Genomic DNA, 22,985 nt, shown 5'->3' on the forward strand with positions numbered 1-22,985 from the left:
CAAGGCTAGATCACCCAGTCCAGGGAAATGTCAGGGGGAGTGGGAAGGGGTGGGTGGTTGGGGAGTGGAAAACACTCATAGATGAAGGGGAGGGGGATAGGAGAGTGGCTTATGGCCTCGAAACCGGGAAAGGGAATAACATTTGAAATGTCCATAAACAGTATTAAGAATAAAAAAAAAGGTAAAATTACCAAGCCTAGAACAAAAAAAAAAAAAAAGAATTTATGTTCTACTATGTCCACCTACAACAGCACTAACTTGAGTAGTAACATAGTTCTTTTTTATAAAAGGCAATGGGGTTGTGTGGGCTGTTGAGAATGTGAAAGGACCCAGACTTCATCTCTAGAACAGGGGTGAGGTAGAGTAAAAAGTGTGTGTGTGTTGGGGGGGGGAGTTAAGCTCACATGAAGATACAGAAAAGCCAATTAATGTACAGTCTGAGCAGCTGTTGATTCATTCAGTATCAGTCTGCTTATTAGATAAACCAAAAGCCTAAGTCATTGAACCACTCATATTTCTACATATCCATGGAAATATTTAGAAAGTTGCAAGTATGTAATTCAAAAGAGAAGGAATCATAAAGCAGTAAGCATGAAGAGCAAGGGCTCTCACAGAAGGAAAACCAAATCTATGGCATTTCCCACCTCAACGGTCTCTTCTCTCGTCTTGCATAATTGCAATATTTGTTGATATATAAGGGAATTTAGACTCTATAAAGAGATCTATGTACCTACTAAAATGTATGTTGCTATAAAAATTTAAAAATGTACATTATATATTCACTAGTATACTATGTTTTCTTTAAATTAGATCTAAATTAGATTTTTAAAAAATGACAGTTTGTATAAAAGCCTGAAGAGAAAATAACCTTGGTGAATTTGGGTATTCTGGGTCATACTTGTAACCCCAGCACTTGAGAGGTTGAGGTAAGATGATTGTTGTGAGTTTTAAGGTAGCTTGAATACAGTGTGAGGTCCTGTCTTTAAAAACCAACACGAACAAACAACAAAAGCTGTTCATCGCACAATTAAAGTACAACACAAGAGGTTTTAGCAGAGAAGAAAAGAAAACAAATGTTCTCTGTTGTCAGTTTAGAAATCCTTTCCTGTTATTTAGCACAGATGTATAAGATGAACTGAGACACCATTTTCAGATGGACTCGGGTGCTAAGGTCTTGCCGTGGGCTCTGGAAGCCAGGCATATAGCACATAACTCCTACAGCGTACGTTTAGACAGAGAAGTGTGCACTTGCAGTGGGAAGCTCAGTGGAGAGACTAACTAGATTTGTGAAACACAGAGTAGAGGCCTGAACCTTTTATTGAAAAATTCTTCAATGTCTGATCTGAGCTGGCGTCTGAATGGCCCCCTGTGGCCTCTGGGGTGCAGACGCCTACTGCAGAGTAGCACTATGGACCAAAGAGTAGACGGCAAAGCCACCCACACTTGGGAACACAAACACTCTACTGCGCTCAGGGTTAGATGGAGTGGATATCATAAGCTGCTGACCCGGAAAATACTTTTCTATGGTATTCCCCTCAGGGTGTGTCGTGTGGGAGCTGAGCTTCTAACAGGAATTCTATCTGAGGCTTAAACTTCTGTACTTCGTTTTATTCTCCATTGTACCCATGCAAATCAGTGCTGATCTACCACAAGTAAGAAAGATCTATAGATGCATGCCTCCTGGGCCAGCAGAAGCGTCTGCAGCCTTTCCCCCCAAGCTCTCTGTTTATATGCTGGAGGACATGGCTTCAATCCTGCACTCATGCAGGAGTGCTGGTATTCTGGCTGCACAGATCCCTGTCCTTTGATTTGGGGTATCCCCAGAAGGCTCATGCAGATGAAACCAATCCACACCACATTACTAAACAGTTTGTCTGGGCATCCTTGATTCTGGTGCCTGTATAGGCTTGTCCAAATGACCTTAGGGTCTCTGCCCTTCAAGGAGACAATCTGAGGATGTAGTCAAGGCAGGAAATAATTTTAAGGAAATCCTGATTGTGGGACAAGGCCACTCGTCATCATGAATGCCTGTATTTGCTTAACATATATCAAGCCCCTGCAAGGAAAAGAAGGATGTCTTCCCCCTGTGTGTGCAAATGTTTGCATACACACATGTGCATGTTTGCGTATACACATGTGCATGCACTAGCAGCACACACTGAGAAGTTACAGTATAACTTTCAGGAGTTGAGTCTCTCTTTCCATTGTGGGTTGCAGGAATCAGAGTCAGGTTCCCAAGCTTTTGTGGCAAGCACTTTTACCTGCTGATCCACCCACTGGCCCAAGAGCAGCCTCTTAAAAAGAATAAGGGAAGTCTATAGCTGCAGGCTTCTCTACCCAGGCCCAAGTTCCAGAAATAATGACTCTGAGACTGAATTATTTATGAATAAATGCCTATTCCTAAAGCTTTGGCTCCTTCCCACTTGCTTGTAACTTAATTAACCCTGTTTATTCTATTCTAAGACCTGCCACACGGCTAGTCACCTCTCCTCGGGTTCATGTGACTGACTCTGTCCATCAGCTCTTTCCTTGTGAGGTGGTCAGTGCTCTCTTGGAGCCTTCTCTGAGAAGGTCAGCTACTGTTTTCAGCAAGCAACTGGCAGCGCCATCCAAGAGTCAGACTTTCTGCTATGCTGAGTCTGCAGTGACTTACGAGCGGGTCTGAGTGCTGGCGGTGCTGTTGGTAATACTGGCCGAGATTATTTTTATTTTTCACCATTACTTTTACAAGGAGCATTTAGACACCTGGCCTTGTGACATTTGGTGAAGGTCAAGATGAGATGGGCTGTGCTCCTTTCCTGTGTAGGTGTTAGTTGTAGTAAATCACAGAAAGACTCAGTAGTGGATGTGATCACAAGTATTCTTGGTATTAGTATGTGTTGATGACCTGAGTTCAATTCCAGGGACCCGCATGGTAGAAGGAGGAATCTCTTGCAAACTGTCACCTGGTTTCCACACTGCCATATGCATGCACCCTGTCCAGCATGTAAAGTAAACAAGTACGTGTTTGGTTTGTTTTATTGGAGGCTTAGCAGTTTAAGGCACTGTCTGTTCTTTCAGAGCACCCAGGTTTAATTTCCAGAACCCACATGGGAGTTCATAACCATCTGTAACTCTAGGCCTAAGGGATCCAATGCCGTTCTTTTGGCTTCTATGGGTATCAGGCGTGCATATGATGCACACACACACACACACACACACACACACATATATATATATTCAGGCAAAATACCTACATACGTAAACAAACAAACAAACAAACAAAAATGTATTTAAGGAGAATGAAGCCGGACAGGGCTGCTATGGTGGAAGAGCTCCTTTTGAAAATTTATTTTTATTTATGTGAATGTGTATATGTGCGTTTATGTGCACCATGTGTATGCATGTGCCCACAATGGCTAGAAGAGGGCATCGGATCCCCTGGAACTGCCCTACAGGTGCTTGTCAGCCACCCAGTGGGTGTTGGGAGCCAATCACAGGTGCTCTGGGAAAACAGCCAATGTTCTTAAATGCTGAGCCATCTCCCCAGCCCCCAAGGAGGTCCTTTAGAGTTCCTTGAGCTAATGTTTCCAGTACTGAAAAGTGAGAATCGGCTGGCTCCTCTGTGGGCTCTAAGAAGTGGGAGTAGGGTTAAGACTCCATGAGAGTGGCTTTCCTGTCAGTAGCACAGGACTTGGGCTGACCTTTGTGGTCTCAGTCTATTCCATGAAGTATGCTAGTCAAGGGGGTAAGAGTCCTGTTTCTTTCTCATTGTCTTTTGGAAGCTCACAGAAAAGCTTTCTAAGACATTTAGCATCCAGGCTTTATCTGACAGCAGAAATTCTGTTCTAGACATGATTCCAGCTGTTACCCCCCACATAGGAAAATCTCTGCCTGGCTTAATCATTGAAGCATGTGTAGTTTGCTATGTGATTAACTGACTGACTATGATAGACAAAACCAGTCAATAACTGGCTTATGAAAGTCAAGTATTTTACAGTTATTAGAAGATTTTTAAAATGTTTGCTTCAGAGTAGAAGCCCCCTTGTCCATTTGTATTGATCTGGGCTGCTTTCTGGTCTGAGGACACTCCTCTGACACTTAGCTTTTTCTATAATACTTTCAGTCACATAAATTTCCGTAATTTCAGTTATATAGTTACATAGGACTTTATTGCTTCCTAATTAGTTTCGAAATACTAGTTTTGTTTCCATAGTGTAACCCCTTGATTAAGAAAAATCCATTCCTTTACTGTTTGAATTCTCCAAAGACATCTGTATATACAGAGATGCAGGCTTTGTTACCCTCTGTATCCTGTACTGTGGCTGCTATTTTCTGACTTCAAAATTCCCTAATTAGTAGCTGAAATAGTTCTCTTTTTTTGTCATCTTGCTTCTTTTCCCCCCCATCTTTATTAAATTGGGTATTTCTTCTTTACATTTCAAATGTTATTCCTTTCCCAGTTTCCAGACAAACATCGCCCAAGCCCCTCCCCCTCCCCTTCTAGATGGGTGTTCCCCTCCCCATCCTCCCACCATTACCACCCTCCCTACAAGAATCCCGTTCACTGGGGGTCCAGCCTTGGCAGGACCAAGGTCTTCCCCTTCTACTGGTGCCCTAACTAGGCTATTCATTTGTACCTATGCAGTTGGAACCCAGGGTCAGTCCGTGTATAGTATTTGGGTAGTGGCTTAGTCCCTGGAAGCTCTGGTTGGTTGGCATTGTTGTTCATATGGGGTCTCGAGCCCCATCAAGCTCTTTCAATCCTTTCTCTGATTGTTTCAACGGGGCCCCATTCTCAGTTCAGTGGTTTGCTGCTGGCATTCACCTATGTATTTGCTGTATTCTGACTGTCTCTTGAAGTCCTTCATCATCACGATCAAATGTAATTTTAAATCTAGATCTTGCTTTTCTGGTGTGTTTGGATATTCTGTGTTTGCTTTGGTGGGAGTATTGGGCTCTGATGATGCCATGTAGTCTTGGTTTCTGTTGCTTGGGTTCCTGCGCTTGCCTCTCACCATCAGGTTGTCTCTGGTGTTCCTTGTTTTGCTATTTCTGACAATTGCTTGACCGTCCTATAGGCCTGTGTGTCAGGAGTGCTGTAGACCTGTTTTCCTGCTGTCTTTCAGCCAGTTATGGGAACAGAGTGTTCTGCTTTCAGGCGTGTACTCGTTCCTGTCCACTGGCTTTCAGCTGTCCCTGTGGGCAGGAACCAGAAAGGCCTGCCCCTACTTCTTCTCGGTCCCTGTGCACCAGGGGCCCTGATGGCGCTAGGCATTTTCCTGTAGAGTCAGAAATGTGGGCAGAGAGTAGTCTCATCTGGTTTCCCAGGCGTGTCTGCCTCTCTGAAGGTCTAGCTCTCCCTCCCATGGGATTTGGGTGCAGGGAGCTGTTTGACTGGGTCCATTCAGATCCGGGTGCAGTCTGGACCGCAGAGCTCCTGCAGCTTGACTGCTCCTATCTTCCCATGCCCAGAGGCCCTATACAGTTTCCTCTTGGGCCAGGGATGTGGGCAAGGGTGGGCATTACTGATGGTCTCTCCTGCCCTGCAGTCTCAGGATTACCCACATGTCTGGGCGATCAGCTCTCTCTCTCACCGGGTTTGGGAGCAGGGAGGTGTGGGCCGGGATCAGCAAGGTTTGGGCACCAGCTAGAAACTGGAAGTGTCTGATCCCAGAGGAATTTTGCCTTTGTGTGTCCTGAGTCCACCAGGCAGGTTAGTTGGAGCAGAAAAGTTGGTCTTACCTCTGGTCTCGGTCTTGAAGTCGCTCTTCAGGGCTCGGTTTCAGCTCTCCGTGAGGGCAGCAACCAGAAGGGCCTGCCCCTCCTTCTCTTGGGTCCCTGTGCAGAGGGAGCCCCTGAAATAGTTCTTAAGAATGGATCAAAAAAATGTTGGGGTTGGGGATTTAGCTCAGTGGTAGAGCGCTTGCCTAGGAAGCGCAAGGCCCTGGGTTCGATCCCCAGCTCCGAAAAAAAGAACCAAAAAAAAAAAAAAAAATGTTGAAGCCCTGGCCAGTGTTGCTTCTTCCCCATGGACAATGCCTGTGAGGACACTGGTGTGTGGCACTTACTCACCGAAACACTCATCTTTATATTAGTTGGGGAATTTTTCAAAATCTGCACTAATCTGGAAGTCATAAAGAACCATTTGCTTGCCTCTTCCCCTGCCAATAAGCTCCTCATCCTGGTGCAAGAGCCTGGAGATAGAAGAAGAGACCAACAGTATACACAAGAATCAACCAATCGGTGCAAAGTGTTAATGCAGTGGATGACCATAATTATTGTCCAGTTGGCGCTAGGTAACACAGTCATTCAAAGATAAAATCAATGTCAATGAGAAGATACTTTAGAAGATTATCTTGCCAGGGGCTGTAGAAATGGCTTCGTGGTTAAGAGTAAGCACTGCTTTTCCAGGGGATCCTAATTTGATTCTCTGTCCCCACGTCTAGTGGCTCACAACCACCTGTAACTCTAGCCTCAGGGCATCTGATGTCTCTGGCTTCTACTGGCCTGGCACACTCACAGAGACCCACCTGCACACACAATATTAAAAATAATAAAAAAATATGTTTTTAAGCAAGACTGTCTTCCAAGAGAATCAAGTGCAGTTACACCTGGTTACAACTGTGGCCTCATGACCAAAGCATGTGGGAATCATCACCGGTCAGTGCACACTGGTCTTTAAATGACCTTTGATGATGTGGTATTTTTACTTACATTGAGAAAAGTCATTTTCATGGCTGCATGGAAAAACACAGTAGACCATAGAATTGCAAAGTCTTGACATTAAACACATTTAGTGTTCATTTACACTACTAAAACCTGCTCTAAAATAGGCAGAAGGCATAATGTAGGATGCATAAGGTTCTCAAATATTGGACGGGGTTTTTAGAGATCACTGTTTCCTTTTATGTATATAAATGAGATACATTTAGTGTTTTTTATTCCCAACCCTCTTTTGTTTGTATATGACATTGGGACATTTTCTCCTGCTTCATCCAGAGAGTGTTTTACCCACAAACACTTCCTTTTTCACTTCCATCATGAGACCCACTACCTGCCTAGCTTCAGGCCATTGGCCTTTTACTAAGTATGAAGCCCTGTGCTGGGTGCTACATTCTTAAGGGCATTTGTGGGCTCTTTTTTCAGGTAAATCCTGTCCCCCTTCACCCCCTGCTGTGTGGTACACTACATGCAGTGATGGCTGGAGCCATTTTTTGTCTTTTTTCAGCTGTAAAATGCCGTCTGTCACATAGTAAGATAATGATGAATGGATACACAAAAGATCCTCTGACAGTGCTGTCAAAGTGGAGACATGGCCCCTTGGCAATAATTGCACTTCGTAATTTTCTCCCCTCCCTCCCCTTCTCCTCCTCTCCCCTTCTCCTTTCTCCTTCCTCCCCCTTCTCCCTTCCCCCCTCTTTTCTCTTTCTCCTTCTTCAGAAAGTCCGTTGTTGTCGTTGGCTCTAACTCTGGCAGGCTTGCTCTTTACTTGTTTTTCTTTTCCTTACGGATGTACAGCTTTTCCCATACCCCTTACAGTTAGCTATGTCTGGCCAGTACAAAATGAAATACTACTTCTCAACCCATCCCACAAGACTTCCCATATGAAGTCACCCCTCCTTCCTAGCTTGTTGGATGCTGGAAGTTGGGATAGCAAGGCACTGAAGAGGGCAGTCTGCAGCTGGCTCTGTAAATGTCTGTGTGGAGCAGAGCTGCCAACCCTCTGGTCTCCTCCCCATTGGACTTCATGTATGCACGGATATTACTATGCAAAGTCAGCACTCTGAGGCCTGTTTGTTATGACGGTTTCACTACCTTAGCCATAATGATTACCTTCTACTGCCTGCCAGGTGGAGGCCTTTCCTAGGAGGAGAGAAAGAACTCTCTTACTGAGGCTCATCAGATTGATCTTTCAGAAGCTCTTCCCATCCCTACATTTGAAAGGCACTCTGGATGGAGCAGGTGCTTTGATTTTTCAGAGTCAAAGGTCTGCCACCGCTGCTGTGCTGAAGGTTACTGAGGGCGAGCCTGTATCTTGTTTAGTGTGTATGCACAGGTGGCAGAAGCAAGAACAAAACAACTCTACCTCCCAGTGCCTTGTCACTTCTCACCCCTCCTGGCCATTGTGATTTGATTTCCCCAAGTCAAGTAGCATTGTACAAATGTCTCTTAAGAAGGGGTCTCTCCCCCTTGTTTGTATATTTTGTTTATTGCAGTAGAATACTACCATGGACCAAGAGAGAACAATTTTCAAACACATATTTTGCAATATTATACGGTAAAGAATTTCTTGGGCACATGAACACTTTGGAACATGCAGTTCCTTAGGGAGGGAACAAGGTAATAATGCTTGTTTCTTAAGAAGATAGACTTTTGGTCATGTGTGATACTGTCAGGAAAACCTCACAAAGCAGTGGAGTTGTGAAGTCCCACCATACACCATTTACACACGTCAGTTCTCAGCACAGACACCTGAGCTTCACATCCCTTCTGTCTTCCTGTTCTCCCTCTGACCTTGAACAAGGCTAATCTCTCTGTGCTTGAATTTCATTTTGGAAAATGTAGAAAAGAGATAGTTCCTGTGGTTTGGAGGAATAAGTGGAAGGCTATGTTCCTTGTAGAGAAAGTTGCTGTAAGGATACTGCTAATGGATACTGTTAATTAAGCCTCCTGGTAGATAAAGTCTGAATAGTATGGAAAAATGTTTCATTCCATGAGTCCTCAAACTTAGTCCTGACTGAGCCCAGTAGAGCTAGGGAGGGCTGAGATACCGGACTTCATACCTGTCTGATCTTCGGGGGTCATTCATTGCCACTCAGCACATTTGTCAAACATCTATTATGTGACTTGGTGATAATTACTACAAAGGAACTTCAGTACACTTATGATGAGTAGCCAGAGAAGGGCAAGCACATGCTCTAGCAGAGTCCGTATGCGGGGACAGAGGCAGGAACTTTAATGTGTGCATCACTGATTTCTCCTCATTACTGCCCCCAGGTGATTTAAAGAACATAGTTTACAATCATCTAGTAATATCACCCCCAAACAGAAATCTAACTGCACAGATTCTTTTACAACTGCCACCCAATACCAGTCAACAAATTCTAAACATAATGTAGTATCTAGCTGAAGTTATACTGTTGGAAAATACTTTAATTTCCTTGGAAAATAAAATGTCAGAAAACACAATTTTGAAGGAGGAGGGGAATGGAGAAAGAAGGAAGAAAAGAGGTACAGATGGGGAGCAGGAGACAGTGAGAGAGATCTGTGCACATTATTATTCAAATACTTTTGTGTGTAGCCAAACCCTTATACACAGGATAATTTAGGACTTACATGTGATCTAAAATCACAACCCCAAATACAATGTCATGTTGTGGTCACATACATAGACACACTTATCTGCCTCTACTTATAAATCCTGCAACTGATGGCTTAGACATAGTCATCAATAAAGTTTGCATATGACCATTTGATATGGTTTTGACTCATTGGAAATCATTTCTTAAAGATAAATGAATTCTACTAGTGAGTCTAATTTTGTTTCTCAGTATACTTTTGAATTTTATTCTAGTGTTACTCATAAAAATAATATACGTATCTGAAAAAGAAGTCAATATCATTTTTTTCCGTTTTTTCTTTATTAACTTGAGTATTTCTTATTTACATTTCGATTGTTATTCCCTTTCCTGGTTTCCAGGCCAACATCCCTCTAACCCCTCCCCCTCCCTTTCTATATGGGTGTTCCCCTCCCCACCCTCCTCCCATTACCACCCTCCCCTCAACAATGACGTTCACTGGGGGTTCAGTCTTAGCAGGACCAAGGGCTTCCCCTTCCACTGGTGCTCTTACTAGGCTATTCATTGCTACCTATGAGGTTGGAGACCAGGGTCAGTCCATGTATAGTCTTTGGGTAGTGACTTAGTCCCCTGGAAGCTCTGGTTGGTTGGCATTGTTGTTCATATGGGGTCTGAGCCCCTTCAAGCTCTTCCAGTTCTTTCTCTGATTCCTTCAACAGGGGTCCGTTCTCAGTTCAGTGGTTTGCTGCTGGCATTCGGGCCTATGTATTTGCTGTATTCTGGCTGTGTCTCTCAGGAGAGATCTACATCTGGTTCCTGTCGGCCTGCACTTCTTTGCTTCATCCATATTGTCTAATTGGGTGGCTGTATATGTATGGGCCACATGTGGGGCAGGCTCTGAATGGGTGTTCCTTCTGCCTCTGTTTTAATCTTTTGCCTCCTATTCCCTGCCAAGGGTATTCTTGTTCCTTTTAAAGAAGGAGTGAAGCATTCACATTTTGATCATCCGTCTTGAGTTTCATGTGTTTCTAGGCATCTAGGGTAATTCAAGCATTTGGGCTAATAGCCACTTATCAATGAGTGCATACCATGTGTGTTTTTCTGTGGTCAATATCATTTTTAATAAGATAGATGAAAACGTTCTCATTGTATGCTACTATGTCAACATCATAACTAGGTCTCTGTCCAGGCATTATTTGATTCTGAAAAGATTGTCAACATCCACTGTGCTGTGGTTGTTTAACCAGACAAAGCAAATAGTTTATTTGACATCTGTGGAAATTAATTAACTGTGCATGCTATCAATAACTATTCAGTTATTTCTAGTTAAAATTTAGATAGGTTCAGGGATGTAGCTCAGTGGTAATACTTGCCCTGTGTGTAAGGAGGCTGGATTTAAACTCAGTACTACCAAAGACAAAGCAAGGCAAACAAATCCCAAATACCCTGCTTCCTTAAAATGATGACGGAAACATATATGGGAAGCAGGAAATGGACTTGATCTTTCTAAGTTACTAGTAAGGCATGTAATCTGATGTGTACTGTAAGGATAGGGTTTGTTCTTCCATGGGCCTCCTTTTTTTTTTTTTTTTTTTTTTAACATTGCTGTGGCTAATTAGGTTGTGATTTTGTGGGTCTCATAACTGTGAAAGTGGGAGTCCCTCTGACTCTTTTACCTACTCTTCTACTGGGTTGTCTCACTCATGTTTGATATGAGGTTTTGGGCATCACCTTATCAGATCTCGTTGTACAGTGTCATCTTGATCTCTCTCTAAGTGCCTCTCTTTTCTGTAGGAAAGCTTCTGAAGAGCAGTAGATCTGGGGTAGAGGGGTGGTAGGGTGGACCAGGGAAGAGTGTAAAGTTTTGAGGGTGAAGTTGAGATTTAATCTATGAGAAAATGGAACTTTAATGTGTTAAGATATATTCATAATAAGTACTTTTTAATATTTAGTTTTCTTTGATCTACCTAAGATAATTATGAACTTGGGGCTTTGATTTACACTTCTTAGACCTATGAATTGTGAGCATTAGGATATTGAAAACATACTAGACCTTTATTTATTTATTTATTTATTTATTTATTTATTCCTCCATCTTTATTAACTTGGTTATTTCTTATTTACATTTCGATTGTTATTCCCTTTCCGGTTTCGGGCCAACATCCCCTAACCCTCCCCTCCCCCTTCTCTATGGGTGTTCCCTCCCCATCCTCCCCCATTACTGCCTTCCCCGACAGTCTAGTTCACTGGGGGTTCAGTCTGCAGGACCAAGGGCTTCCCCTTCCACTGGTGCTCTTACTAGGATATTCATTGCTACCTATGAGGTTGGAGCCCAGGGTCAGTCCATGTATAGTCTTTGGGTAGTGGCTTAGTCCTGGAAGCTCTGGTTGGTTGGCATTGTTGTTTCCATGGGCCTCCTTAATCACTCTCAGCCCAGATGACTCGGAATTAAGATTCACATTTCCAGGGCAGGATGTATTGCGTTCCTATAAATACAAATTTATTTCTGAGATATGGTTACTTGGAAACAGTGCAGTCCTTCTGGGCTTTACTTTTAAGGTTGCTTATGTGAGGCCAGATCAGGCTCAGTTGAGGGATAAATATTACATAAGATCCCATAAACCCCTCTATTGCACATTCCTTTAATCCCAAAGATGGTATGTTTTTTATTTAGTAGGGCCAAGAAGAGGAGTCAACATTTCTCAAAAAAATGTACAGATAGCCAATAGCACCTAATGGTGCTTAGCACTGCCTGCCAGGGTTGTTAGCCAAAGCATAGCAGACACTTTTTACACAGCAATTTGGATTGCTACTTAGAAGAAAAGGGTTTTAAAAAGTTCTGGTTAGGAGAACTTGTAGATTTTTGGGGTGTGTGTGTGTGTGTGTGTGTGTAATGGTACAGCTGCTGTAGTAAATTGCTGTTCCTCAAAACATTAACTAAAATGAATGCCACCCGACTGGAAAGTCCACTTCTAGCTGTATAAACACCAGCATGTAAGTAGTTACTTGAAGTTGCTTAAATATCAATATTTAAACAATACGATTCATAATAATGGTGTAAACAACTCAGATGCAATCAACAGAGGAACAAAATGTGGTATATGTGTACAATGGGCTATAATTCAGTCTTTAAAGGGACAGAAAATCATTTTTATATTAGTAATTTTTGTTCTTGACAATTTCATGCATGTATAGAATGTATTATGATTACATTGCCCCCCCCCCACTGTGGCACTCAACCCCCTCCTATCAAACCTTGTCTCTACTACCCCCTTTCCCAGGATCACAAATTTCGGTTTGGGTTTTGTGACCTACTGAAATTACTTAGGTGGGGAGGGAGATGGAGTAGGGGGCCTATAGATGGGAAACTGGGAAAGGAATAACATTTGAAATGTAAATAAAAAATATCCAAGAAAAAAAAGAAATTACTTAGGGCTATCTGTGTGTCCATTGGATTGGAACTATGTATTTGACCTGGAAGCCTCATCAGTAGCTGCAGAACTGCAGTCAAGGATCCCCTCGGCTAGACTCTTGCCCGTAGCAAGCATTCAGCCATAAGGAGTAGGCCCTCTGAGCCCTCTCTTCCATTCTTGACCCATGAGAGGTTTCATTCCTGTGCAGAACCATTGTATTCATGGCAACTGTGAGTTCATGATCATTATAGCTGTGGCCTGTCCAGAAGAGAGCATTCTGCCGCCCTGCCCCCCATCATCTGCTTCCACATTCCTTCCTTCCTTCCCCTCTTCTGTAGTGTTCCCTAAACCTTGGCAAGGGTGGTATAAATGTCTTATTTCGGGCTTACCTATCACTTATTCTCAGCACTTCCTACAGCCATAATCTTTGATCACTACCATTCACTGGATAAAGGGTTCTCTGATTAAGCACCACAGTAGTATTTCTCTATTGGTATAAATACAAATATTTAGAGCCAGGTTGACACTTTATCAGTTTAGCTAAACACTAAGATCTAGGATCTTCCCAACCATGTGTTTTCTTTTTAACCAGGTTCCTCCTTTGCATAAGGTCTTAAGTTCAAACCAAAAGCAGTTGTTATCCTCACAACAGTGGTACCACTGTTGCAAAAGTGGGCACATCTTTTTTTTAACTTTTTTTTTTCTCGGAGCTGGGGACCGAACCCAGGGCCTTGCACTTGCTAGGCAAGCGATCTACCGCTGAGCTAAATCCCCAACCCAAGTGGGCACATCTTACCTGAAAGGTTGGACTTGTATATCACAGAGTTCACAGCTGGGTACAGCTATTAACAGTTCCTGTCCCAGCAACTTATACAGCACCCTTTGGGACCTGAAAAGGCAGGGAGAATGTTTCCAGCTCCATCACAGTGTGGTTTCTCTATGCGTACATCCAAGGTGTGTTTCAAAGGAGGGAGAGGCAGAACACATACTACAATGTGGTATCACACCTTAGAGACATCATACTAAGTGAAACAAGCGGACAGAAAAAGGACAGATACTGTTCTGATTCTACTCGTATGAGATCCAGAGCAGTGACTGTCACAGGGATGGAAAGATGGCTGTTTGTTAGGGAATGGCCTGTGGGGTAAAGGGTGATGCTTTTCATTAGGATGATAAAGCCAAAGATGGATAACAGTGATGGATGCTCAACACTGTGGGTGTGCCTAATGCTACAACACTGTGGGTGTGCCTAATGCTACAACACTGTGGGTGTGCCTAATGCTACAACACTGTGGGTGTGCCTAATGCTACAACACTGTGGGTGTGCCTAATGCTACAACACTGTGGGTGTGCCTAATGCTACAACACTGTCACTGTCCCTAATGCTACTGACCTATATGTTTACACTTATGCATAGTATATCTACATATTATAATAGATCCCTGGTCTAATAAATAATTTATGTCACAAAATAAGTGTGATCCAAGGAGTGCCAAGCAGACATTCATGCCCGCCTGCTCTTCTTCCGTAGGCGTCACGCACGCAGCCATCTGGGCAGCGTGCATCTCTTACCTCAGTGCCGCTGTCCCCCCTGAGCTGAGGACTTCTGCACAAGGAATCCTGCAAGGCCTTCATCTGGGTCTGGGGAGAGGATGTGGTGCCATGATCGGAGGCGTGTTGGTCAATTATTTTGGTAAGAATGATTTTTCTTTTGATCCTTTGGGGAAAGTAGGTCCCCCACCACCACTATACCAGTATTCCTGTCCTCTCTTTACATTGCGTGGTCATCATAATTGTAAAGCACACGCTCAGGTTGTAAAGAGGTTTAAAGCCATTTAGGTAATTGCAGAAAATTAGGTTGCAAAGACATTCGCAGCTCAGTCTTCTGGCAAATGGCTTGATGAAATGCTACATCAACCTCAGCGGAGCCAAACTAATGAGTCAGCACACTCACATGGCTTAGCTGAGTCCAGGACCCCACACCTGCTGCAATGGTAAGAAAGAAACAGAATCCGTCATCCTCACTCAGAAAGGCCTCACTATCCATTCTTCTTGTCACCGTGTCTCTGCATCACGGTCAGTCTGCCTCATTCGCCCTCTTGTTGGAAATCTGAGTTGGGCTGAGACAGATCATTCTGGGATTGTTGACTGCTTGGTCCTCTGTGCAAGGCACCCAGGGTTGTGTGAATTTATAGCACTGTTTAAGATCTGCTGCCCAACTGCATGAACAAGCTGGTAGAGAGGCATCATGAAGACAGCACTGATCATCATGTAGGGATGGACGTGACTGAGACAGTCCTTTGCCGAGCAGAACCAGCACTTCGGTCTCCCAATACAGGCAGCTAAGAAAAGGGCACTGACTCTGCTCAGCGAACCTGTGCTTCCTTTGCCCCAGTTTAGACTGTGTAAGGCGGGAGGTTTCTGTAGTTCCGGGAATAACCATTTGACTTGCTCTGCTTATTTTCAAGGGGCTGCTGCAACCTTCCGAGGGATTGGCATGGCTTGCCTGGTGATCCTCCTGCTCTTTGCCCTGATCCAGTGGCTGGCAGTGCCTGATGAGGAAGAAGGTGAACATTTCCTTTCTTTTCATCTTTGGAGGTGAGCGTAGGAGGTTAAGGGTTTGAGGCCAGGCTTCTAATGTGCAGGCCTGACTGGCTTTACTTTGCCATCCTGCCTCTTTCTCGGTGGTTTTCCAAGAACCCTGCTGTACTGTGAACAGCTGGCCTGCAGTGACATGTCCTCAGTGGTGTCCCCGTGAACTCATGATAGAGATGGCACACCTCCTATAATGAGAAGACTGGCTGCCGAGCTGATTGCGGTTTCTCAGTTTTGTTTTCTGTAAGAGTGCAAGTGTTATTGAAGTGGTGGCCTCAAACCTCCCTGGAATTATTAAGAGATTGCAGATTGAAGGCAAATACATATAAGGCTGTGGTAATTTACTCTCAGGAATAGGGTAAACTGTATGCCTTTACCTTTGTTAAAATATGTCTATGAGTGTTTCCCCTGACAGGGATGCCTTTCTTAAAGCCCTCATGCTCAGGGGGAAGGCGGGCTAGGGGAACAGCTCAGCAGGTAGCAGCAGGTGCTGCTAAGCCTGACAACAATCTCAGACCCACACCTGGAAGGAGAGAGTCAATGCCTTCAAGGTGTCTGTTCAGGCCTTTTCTGTGTCACTCCCACAAACACCACACACACACCAAATAAATAAATAACACAGTTATCTGACGTCTCAGTTGTGAGCCTAGCATTTAACATCTAAAACATCTCTCTACCCTAATTAAAAAAAAAACTAAAGAGGGGAGGTTATAGCAAATGTAATTTGTAGATGACACGGGTCAGGAGATATGAAACTTTTGGTGAAAAGTGTAAACCAATAGAAGGCACATGTTCTTGGTCCCTCTATGCTGCCCGAGATGCTGTAGTAAGAGAGAACAGTGCTTGTCATAGAACCTCAGAGGAGTGTCTCAATGTCACTGAGTGGCACAGGTCAAAGGCCAGTGGTGGTGGTTCTCAGTCTCCGGCTGGGAGTATGGGGTTCTAGGTATGCACTACCATGTCAGGATTATCTTCTCCTTTAAAGGTAGAAAATTCAAAAGTCATTTCAACATTATTTTTCTCTCTAGATAAGACGATGCTGGCAGAAAGGATTCCTGTTCCCTCTAGTCCTGTTCCCATAGCAACTATCGACCTGGTACAGCAACAGACAGAAGACGTCATGCCACACATGGAGGCCAGACTTCCGCCCAAAAAAACCAAGCACCAGGAAGAGCAGGAAGATGTGAACAAACCCGCCTGGGGGGTCAGCTCTTCTCCTTGGGTCACCTTTGTCTATGCGCTCTACCAAGTTAAAGAGCTGATGCGACTGACAAGAGACAGCCGCGCTTCTGAGATCCAGCCTTTACAGGTAACCCTCTGCTGGGCTAGGGTGGCTCCCGCACTATCACTCCCACCTTGTTCATCAAAACACATGGAAAACAGAAAAACAGGCACGTAAGCAAAGGGTTTCAGTGGCCTGGGATCGCTCTGTCCCAGGAGTGTTTCCCAGGTAGCATAGGAAGAAAATGTGCTTTGTGGAGCTCTGCAAGGCTTCACAAAGGCGTTTATAGTTCTGTTTAAACAAAGAAAAGTAGGTCTATCCTAGCTTTCCACACTTCTCTTACGGTTTAGGGGTAGAAAAATACTATTTGTAGCCAGAATATGCAGCTCTTGCTTTCAGAAACTGTGTTTACTAATCTGTATAATTCGGAATTCCAGGGAGACTATTACATGTACCCGGAGTGCAGTAAACAGCTGCTAAATTAACCCACTAATCTACTTCTCATATGGCTCTGTCTGGCCCTACCCAGTAAAGTGTAGTTCTGAGAGGCCTCACTTGGGAAGTAAAGTCATGTTCTTTTTTATTCCTAAAGGCTTTTCTGAAAAAAAAAAAAAAAGTCAAATGGTACTGATAAAATCAGCAATTATATAAATAAAGTCGTACCCTGACTTTGGAAAAGGAATGTGCCTTCTGTGAACAGGTTGGATAAAGCCATAAATCTACTCCCTTGTTAGATCAATCTTTCCATCTTCTTGATAAGTAATGTCATCTCTATATTTACAGTAGCTTAAAAGGACCCAGAGGAGGGCAGGCAAAACGCTCCGTTGGTAAATAGACCTGTCACCAAGCTTGGGGGCCAGAGTTCGAGCACAAAGAGTTGAAAAACAAAACCAATTCCCATAAGTTGTCCTCATAACTTCCATGCTCGCTCCATGGCACCCACAATAAAAGAAACAAACAAACAAATGTGATTTTTAAAAGAGGTCTCAAAAGGAAAAATAAGAGGGGAAATAAAGAGTAATTTCTTTTTTAAACATTTGACAAACTGCTGGTGATTACGGAGAGGTCCAGGAGAGGTCTGCTACTGTTGCAAAGGACCTGAGGTGGTTTCCCAGCACCCAGGATAGGCAGTTCGCAGACGCACGGAGTTCAATTTCCAGAGGATCTAATGGCACTCATGCGCGGGTATCCATCTACCAACACACACACACACACACACACACACACACACACACAGAAGTCAAACTAAAAACAAAGCTTCATAAAAGAAAAGGCAATTTTGTCAAACTGTGTTCATTGATCTCGGCTTTATAAACTACCTGTAGAGTCTCTGCATAGTGTTACTGAACGGACACTTCACCTATAGCCATAGGCACACCACTCTGTTCATATCCAGCACAGTCAGTCATCGAGCCAGGACTGGGCATGAGACAGAGGAACACTAGAGGCTTCTGTAGCGCAAAGGAGGAAGGGGATGCAGGGAAAGGATGCCCTGCGCCCTAGGAGAGGCAATGCTTTCCGTTCTTTGTGAGTTCATCCTCATTTTTACAGATACCTGTGCAGCATTGACGTTTGCTTTTTCTTCCCTCTGGTAGGAGTTAAAATTACTAATAGCTAGCAGCAGGTATGGGATAGTGTTGTCGTGAGGTAATTACAGAGTCACAGGAATGAAAGAAAAAAATTTTAATTCAACTGTAGGAAATAGAAACAAGCATCAATTCAGAAGGAAAAAAAAGCCTAAAATTGTGTTCCCTGACTTGTACATCAGTGTGGCATTTTACTAACTGTACTGGTGGGTACTCTCGGTTCACCACCCATTGGCTTCACGAACCTGTGTGCAGTCCCTGCTCTATCTTGCCTAACTGTTAGGCCTCACTACCACAGTCATTCTTTGCCTAGATATCTTGAGGCTGAGGGTCCTTGTTTACTGACTATTATACAGTGACTCCTGGATCTTGAATATTATGGTCTTCCCAATATTAGGTATCCCATGGCTATTGCCGGGTAACTTGCCACAGGGCTGGGGCACTCAGTAAATATTTGCAATGTACATGTAAATGTAAAGTTGTTCACCTAGCAGTGATAAGAACACAGATAAAAATGTTCCCTTAGCCTTAGGTGTGTCTGCTTACAGTGTTTGTGTTTTTCATGCGGCTCTGGCAGTTGCACATAGGAAAGGAGATGAAAGGTAAGATGTCTCTCCTATTTCTTCATGCGTTGGTCCCTAACATGGGCTCTTCGAGAGATCGCCCCACATTTGCTGTGTGAAAATTTGTATAATGATTGGATTTATTTTTTCTCAAATACCACAGAACATCTGTTTTCCCTTCCAGGGGATCAGTGAGAATCGGCAAGTCTCTCCAGCTGGTGGAACCCAATGTGCTCCACATGAAACTCACTCCGACTCACCTAGAAACCAGCTATCCCCTGACACAGCAGCATCTCAAACGCAGTCCAGCCCTGCTCACCCTAGTGCCACCCCACATGGACAGGAGAGTGGACAACAGCAGACTCAGCCAACTGTGGGAGAACACTGAGGGCTCCTGGTCATCCCATACCCTGCATGGCACTAGGCACCTCAGCCAGGATAGAGGGCGAGACCCCAACCCTGACCATGCCTCTGCAAGGGGAACACTGTAACGCACATGCTTCTAAATATCTACATTCATTACTGCGGAACCACACACACACACACACACACACACACACACACACACAACCTCGCAAGTGTGCGTGCACATGTGAGCTGCAGTATGTGTCGAAGGAAAACGGAAAGCTCCACAGGCCTGCAGAGACATAGAACAATGTTGAGAAGGAGCCCCCGCTCTTGGTTACTTGGGTCTGACCTAACTTCTTGGCCAAGGTGAAAGGGTGAGAAGCAGAACTCACACCAAGTTGGGTGAATGAAAGGGCCTCAAGGTGAACAGGGACTTCCTCTCTCTCTTCTGATTATTTATTCTAAATATTGGGTTCTTAGTGAAAAGCGAGAAGAAAAAAGTATATCTATAGTTTTGTCTTGAAGAGAAAGCATTTTAAAAATTATAAGACGCATTGAAAAGGGGGCCGGATGGAAGTTAGTAGAACGTATGCTTTTTGTTGTTGTTGCTTAGAAAAGTTCAAAGTTTCACTGAGCTTTGCACATCTCTAGCAAATATATTTTTATATGCATATAGTATATGGTGAGCATAGTTCTTTGGGAAGCATAGCTGTTACTGACTACTGCATACTGAGTTGAGCTTTAAAATGTCTTTGTTGCAATGGGCTGGGAGAATGAACAGAAGTGAGAGAATATTTCAAAGAATCCAACCAACTCAGTATCCTGAGACTTGACAGACAAGGCTTTACTAAGCAGCTCCTTAGCAACCTCTGCGGCTATATTTTACAGTGACTTGGGTTCTAATTAGCTAAGGGGGAAAAAAAGACCTACTCATCGGATTCCTAAGCGTTAAGCTAAAGAGTACTATTTACAAAGAGCAGGATGAGATTTAAGTGCCTGGGGGAGGGACATGATGTTTAAAAATTATATAGCAGGTCTGTTTTGATTGTGAAGGAGTAACTAGGAAGCCAGGAATGGGAATTCTGAGAATAAGAATGACTTTCTAAAGACTTAAGAAACGAATCTTAGCATACTCTCCTTGGAACCATAGTCATACACTGAAAACCTGCGGGTTTGGGCTACAACTACACCAGTTAACACCACAGACATAGGAGGTCTGGGTGATTGCATGTAGAACTTGCTCCTAGAAGGAAAGCAGAGGCCGTAAGAAGCCTGGGGGTTCCTGTGGATGCTACTGTGGCTGAACTAGGATCAGTCATACTGTGGATGAACATCGAGGGTGAACACAAGAATGGTTCAAAACGGAAGGTCACCCTTGCCTCTGACGTAGGAGACAGGATCAGCGGTACAGTGTGACAGTGCTGCCTGTCTCTGCATCTGGAGGGATCGTTCTACATCCGGATGTCTCGCTACACCACAAACACAGCTTAGAACGATGGGAACAGTTGCGCAAATGGTTACTTTTGCACTTGAACGGTACTGTACTGTCAATCCTCATGTCTCATTTTAAGTGACCTTTAAAATCAGATGTATTTATTATGCTCGTGTAATTACAGAAACGAAGTGGGAGACAGACTGAGCCCCACCTATGAATGTACAGTATGTGGATTGCGAAACCTGGGTGTCGGGAGTCAGAACCTTGTATCTTATGTTTACAATCCTGGTTGATTTCTTTGAGAAGCTGCTGGTTTTGGAGATGCCCAGTGAATGTGTTGAAATAAAAAGTGAATACCATTTTTTAAATATTTCTTAAGTGAAAAACACGTGACCAAATAAGAGAAACACCCTCTGCTCTGTAATGAATGACACTAAATTCAACATGCCTTCGTTACAAAACGTTTACTGTGAGCGTCGATCCAACAGTGCAGTGACTTCTAGCCTTTTGAGCTGACACCTTCACGAGTTTGTGGACTTTGTGACTTTTTCCTTCCTGTCCTTACAGTGCCATATGTCACTTAAAAATTATTAAAGTGAATTCCAATTAAACTTGATTTGAGAATTTTATAACCTCTCTTGAGATCCCTGGAAACACTCCGGTGTCAAAGCTGAAGCCGGCAATCATTCCCATAATGCTTTGTCCTGTTCCCTTCTGCCGACAGGAACAGTAAGTATGTTACCTAGAGCTCTGTGCGGACCCAAGCTGGCTCACTGCTAATGACTGGACTATTCTTAAGCCTTAAGCAGAGCGACAGTACATTCCAAAGGCCAGCACACCTAAAGAGCCAGAGGGATAGGAAAGTGTTACTTAGTCATCCTAGTGACCTTGGTGGCAGGAAGTAGGCAGGTGGCTAGCACCCGGGGATTTGCAGCTTCCTCATGGAACCCCTAAGCACTATGCATCTCAGCATATGTTAAGTAGAACAGCTACAAAAGGGAAGCTCATCCATGGTTACATCATTTGGCTTAAAAAAGCCCTACCTGACAGGAAGCAGAGAAGTGGGTGGGAGAAGGGCACACTTTTAATGATCTATTAGTTTTACTGGATCCTACTTCACAGTGATAACATCATATTGTAAACATGATCAAAGAGGCCATTGATTAGGTCAGAGCTAGAAGGCTCTGTTCACTTTTCTAAAGCCCATCAGGGGTCCAGCAAGCCTTTAATACATGAACTTTTGGGGGATACTTCATATCCTATTCAGTCAGTCCTATTTCTGCAAGCAATGTTAATAGGTATCTTCCTTTGGAAAATTCTATCGTAGGGGATCTTTCCTTTTCCTTTTTTATATTTCTTCAAAGATGTGTTTTTCAGATTATAAAAATGCTTTGAATGAAATAAAATACAAAACACTGTGTAAAAAAAAAAAAGCCCTACCTGGTATACATAACCTTCCTCATTTAAAATATAAGGATTCTGAAGCCAATAGGACTTAAGTTATGGGATCATGGTCACAGAGCCAGGACACAGATTCAAATCTTGCTAACACCAGAGCCCTGCCTACCACCTTCCCTTCCTAATGGGAGGGAAGGCTTCCATTGTGGTACAAGACATAGATAGCTCGGCCTTGAGCTGTGTGTGCCTTAACCCCATGTGTATGTTTCTATTCTTGGTTTCTAGATATTCCCTAAAACCTCAAATCAGCATCCCGGGCAGTAGCCTCCCAATAAAACCCCCTGAAAGATTGTAGGTTCTCTACTTTTGCTGTCCCAGTATGAATGTGAACTGCCTGTGATTCTTAGAGTTGTTCTGTGCCTACTGTCTGAGGAATTGGATTTCTAACTTTAAACTACTTCCTGTGGTGCAAACAGTTATACTAGACCTCACTTATGGGAAGTCACGGGGCCTCTATTTCCCTAAGTTCTGCAAGAACTTATGTGACTTGTGAAGGTGAGGGTATGATGATGAGCGATGACTACAGGAGAGGGCAATTTCCTGTCCACACATCCCTCAGTGCATTGAGACAAGACACAGGCTACCCTTGAAACTCCAAACCACTCATGTACTGTTTACACCAAGCTTTAAATCTCCCTGACGTAGAACTTATAAGCCAATGGACATCTGGGAAAATGATGCTTGTATGAGGATAGGATTTAGAGTTGAAAGAAAAGATTTTTTTCAAATCAGAAATCACATAGCTTATGCAGGGCCATCTGTGGCTTACAAAAGGGAGTAACTTGCTGCTGTCTGGGAAAATGTGAACCAGCCCAGGTGAACTTCTCACCTGAGTCCCATCTGCTCTGGGCCACTAACACACTTTCCCCATTGTGGCTTGCGTTTAACACTGCAGCTTGGAAACCTCATAGTGCTGGGTTAAGTGGGCCTGGGGTCAGAAGTCTGTCTGGACTGGTGTCAGCTCTGTCTGTCAGTTTATATGGGCCCGAGGCCTCCTGTGTAAAGCGGAGGCTTCAGTGAGAGACTTGATAGGCCCGGGTGCTGCCTTTGAGACAGAATCTGAGGGTCATGTGAGACTCAGCGT

At 43.8% G+C, this 22,985-nt stretch overlaps 1 protein-coding gene across 2 annotated transcripts in view; it reads left to right on the forward strand.

The window, feature by feature from the left end:
• Positions 1-21,059, forward strand: part of Mfsd6 (major facilitator superfamily domain containing 6) — a 123,783-nt gene extending 102,724 nt beyond the window's left edge. The window contains exons 4-7 of one of the 2 annotated variants that reach the window (XM_032901081.1): positions 14,226-14,387; positions 15,163-15,261; positions 16,318-16,598; positions 18,845-21,059. In XM_032901081.1, the coding sequence (XP_032756972.1) occupies positions 14,226-14,387; positions 15,163-15,261; positions 16,318-16,598; positions 18,845-19,048 (746 nt within the window). In that variant the 3' untranslated portion in view covers positions 19,049-21,059. Of the gene's footprint in view, positions 1-14,225; positions 14,388-15,162; positions 15,262-16,317; positions 17,352-18,844 lie in introns of those variants that run through there. The other variant, XM_032901080.1, reaches the window with a different exon arrangement.
• Positions 21,060-22,985: the final 1,926 nt, after the last annotated feature.

Source organism: Rattus rattus, chromosome 4, assembly GCF_011064425.1.
Source record: "Rattus rattus isolate New Zealand chromosome 4, Rrattus_CSIRO_v1, whole genome shotgun sequence".
Taxonomy (NCBI): domain Eukaryota; kingdom Metazoa; phylum Chordata; class Mammalia; order Rodentia; family Muridae; genus Rattus; species Rattus rattus.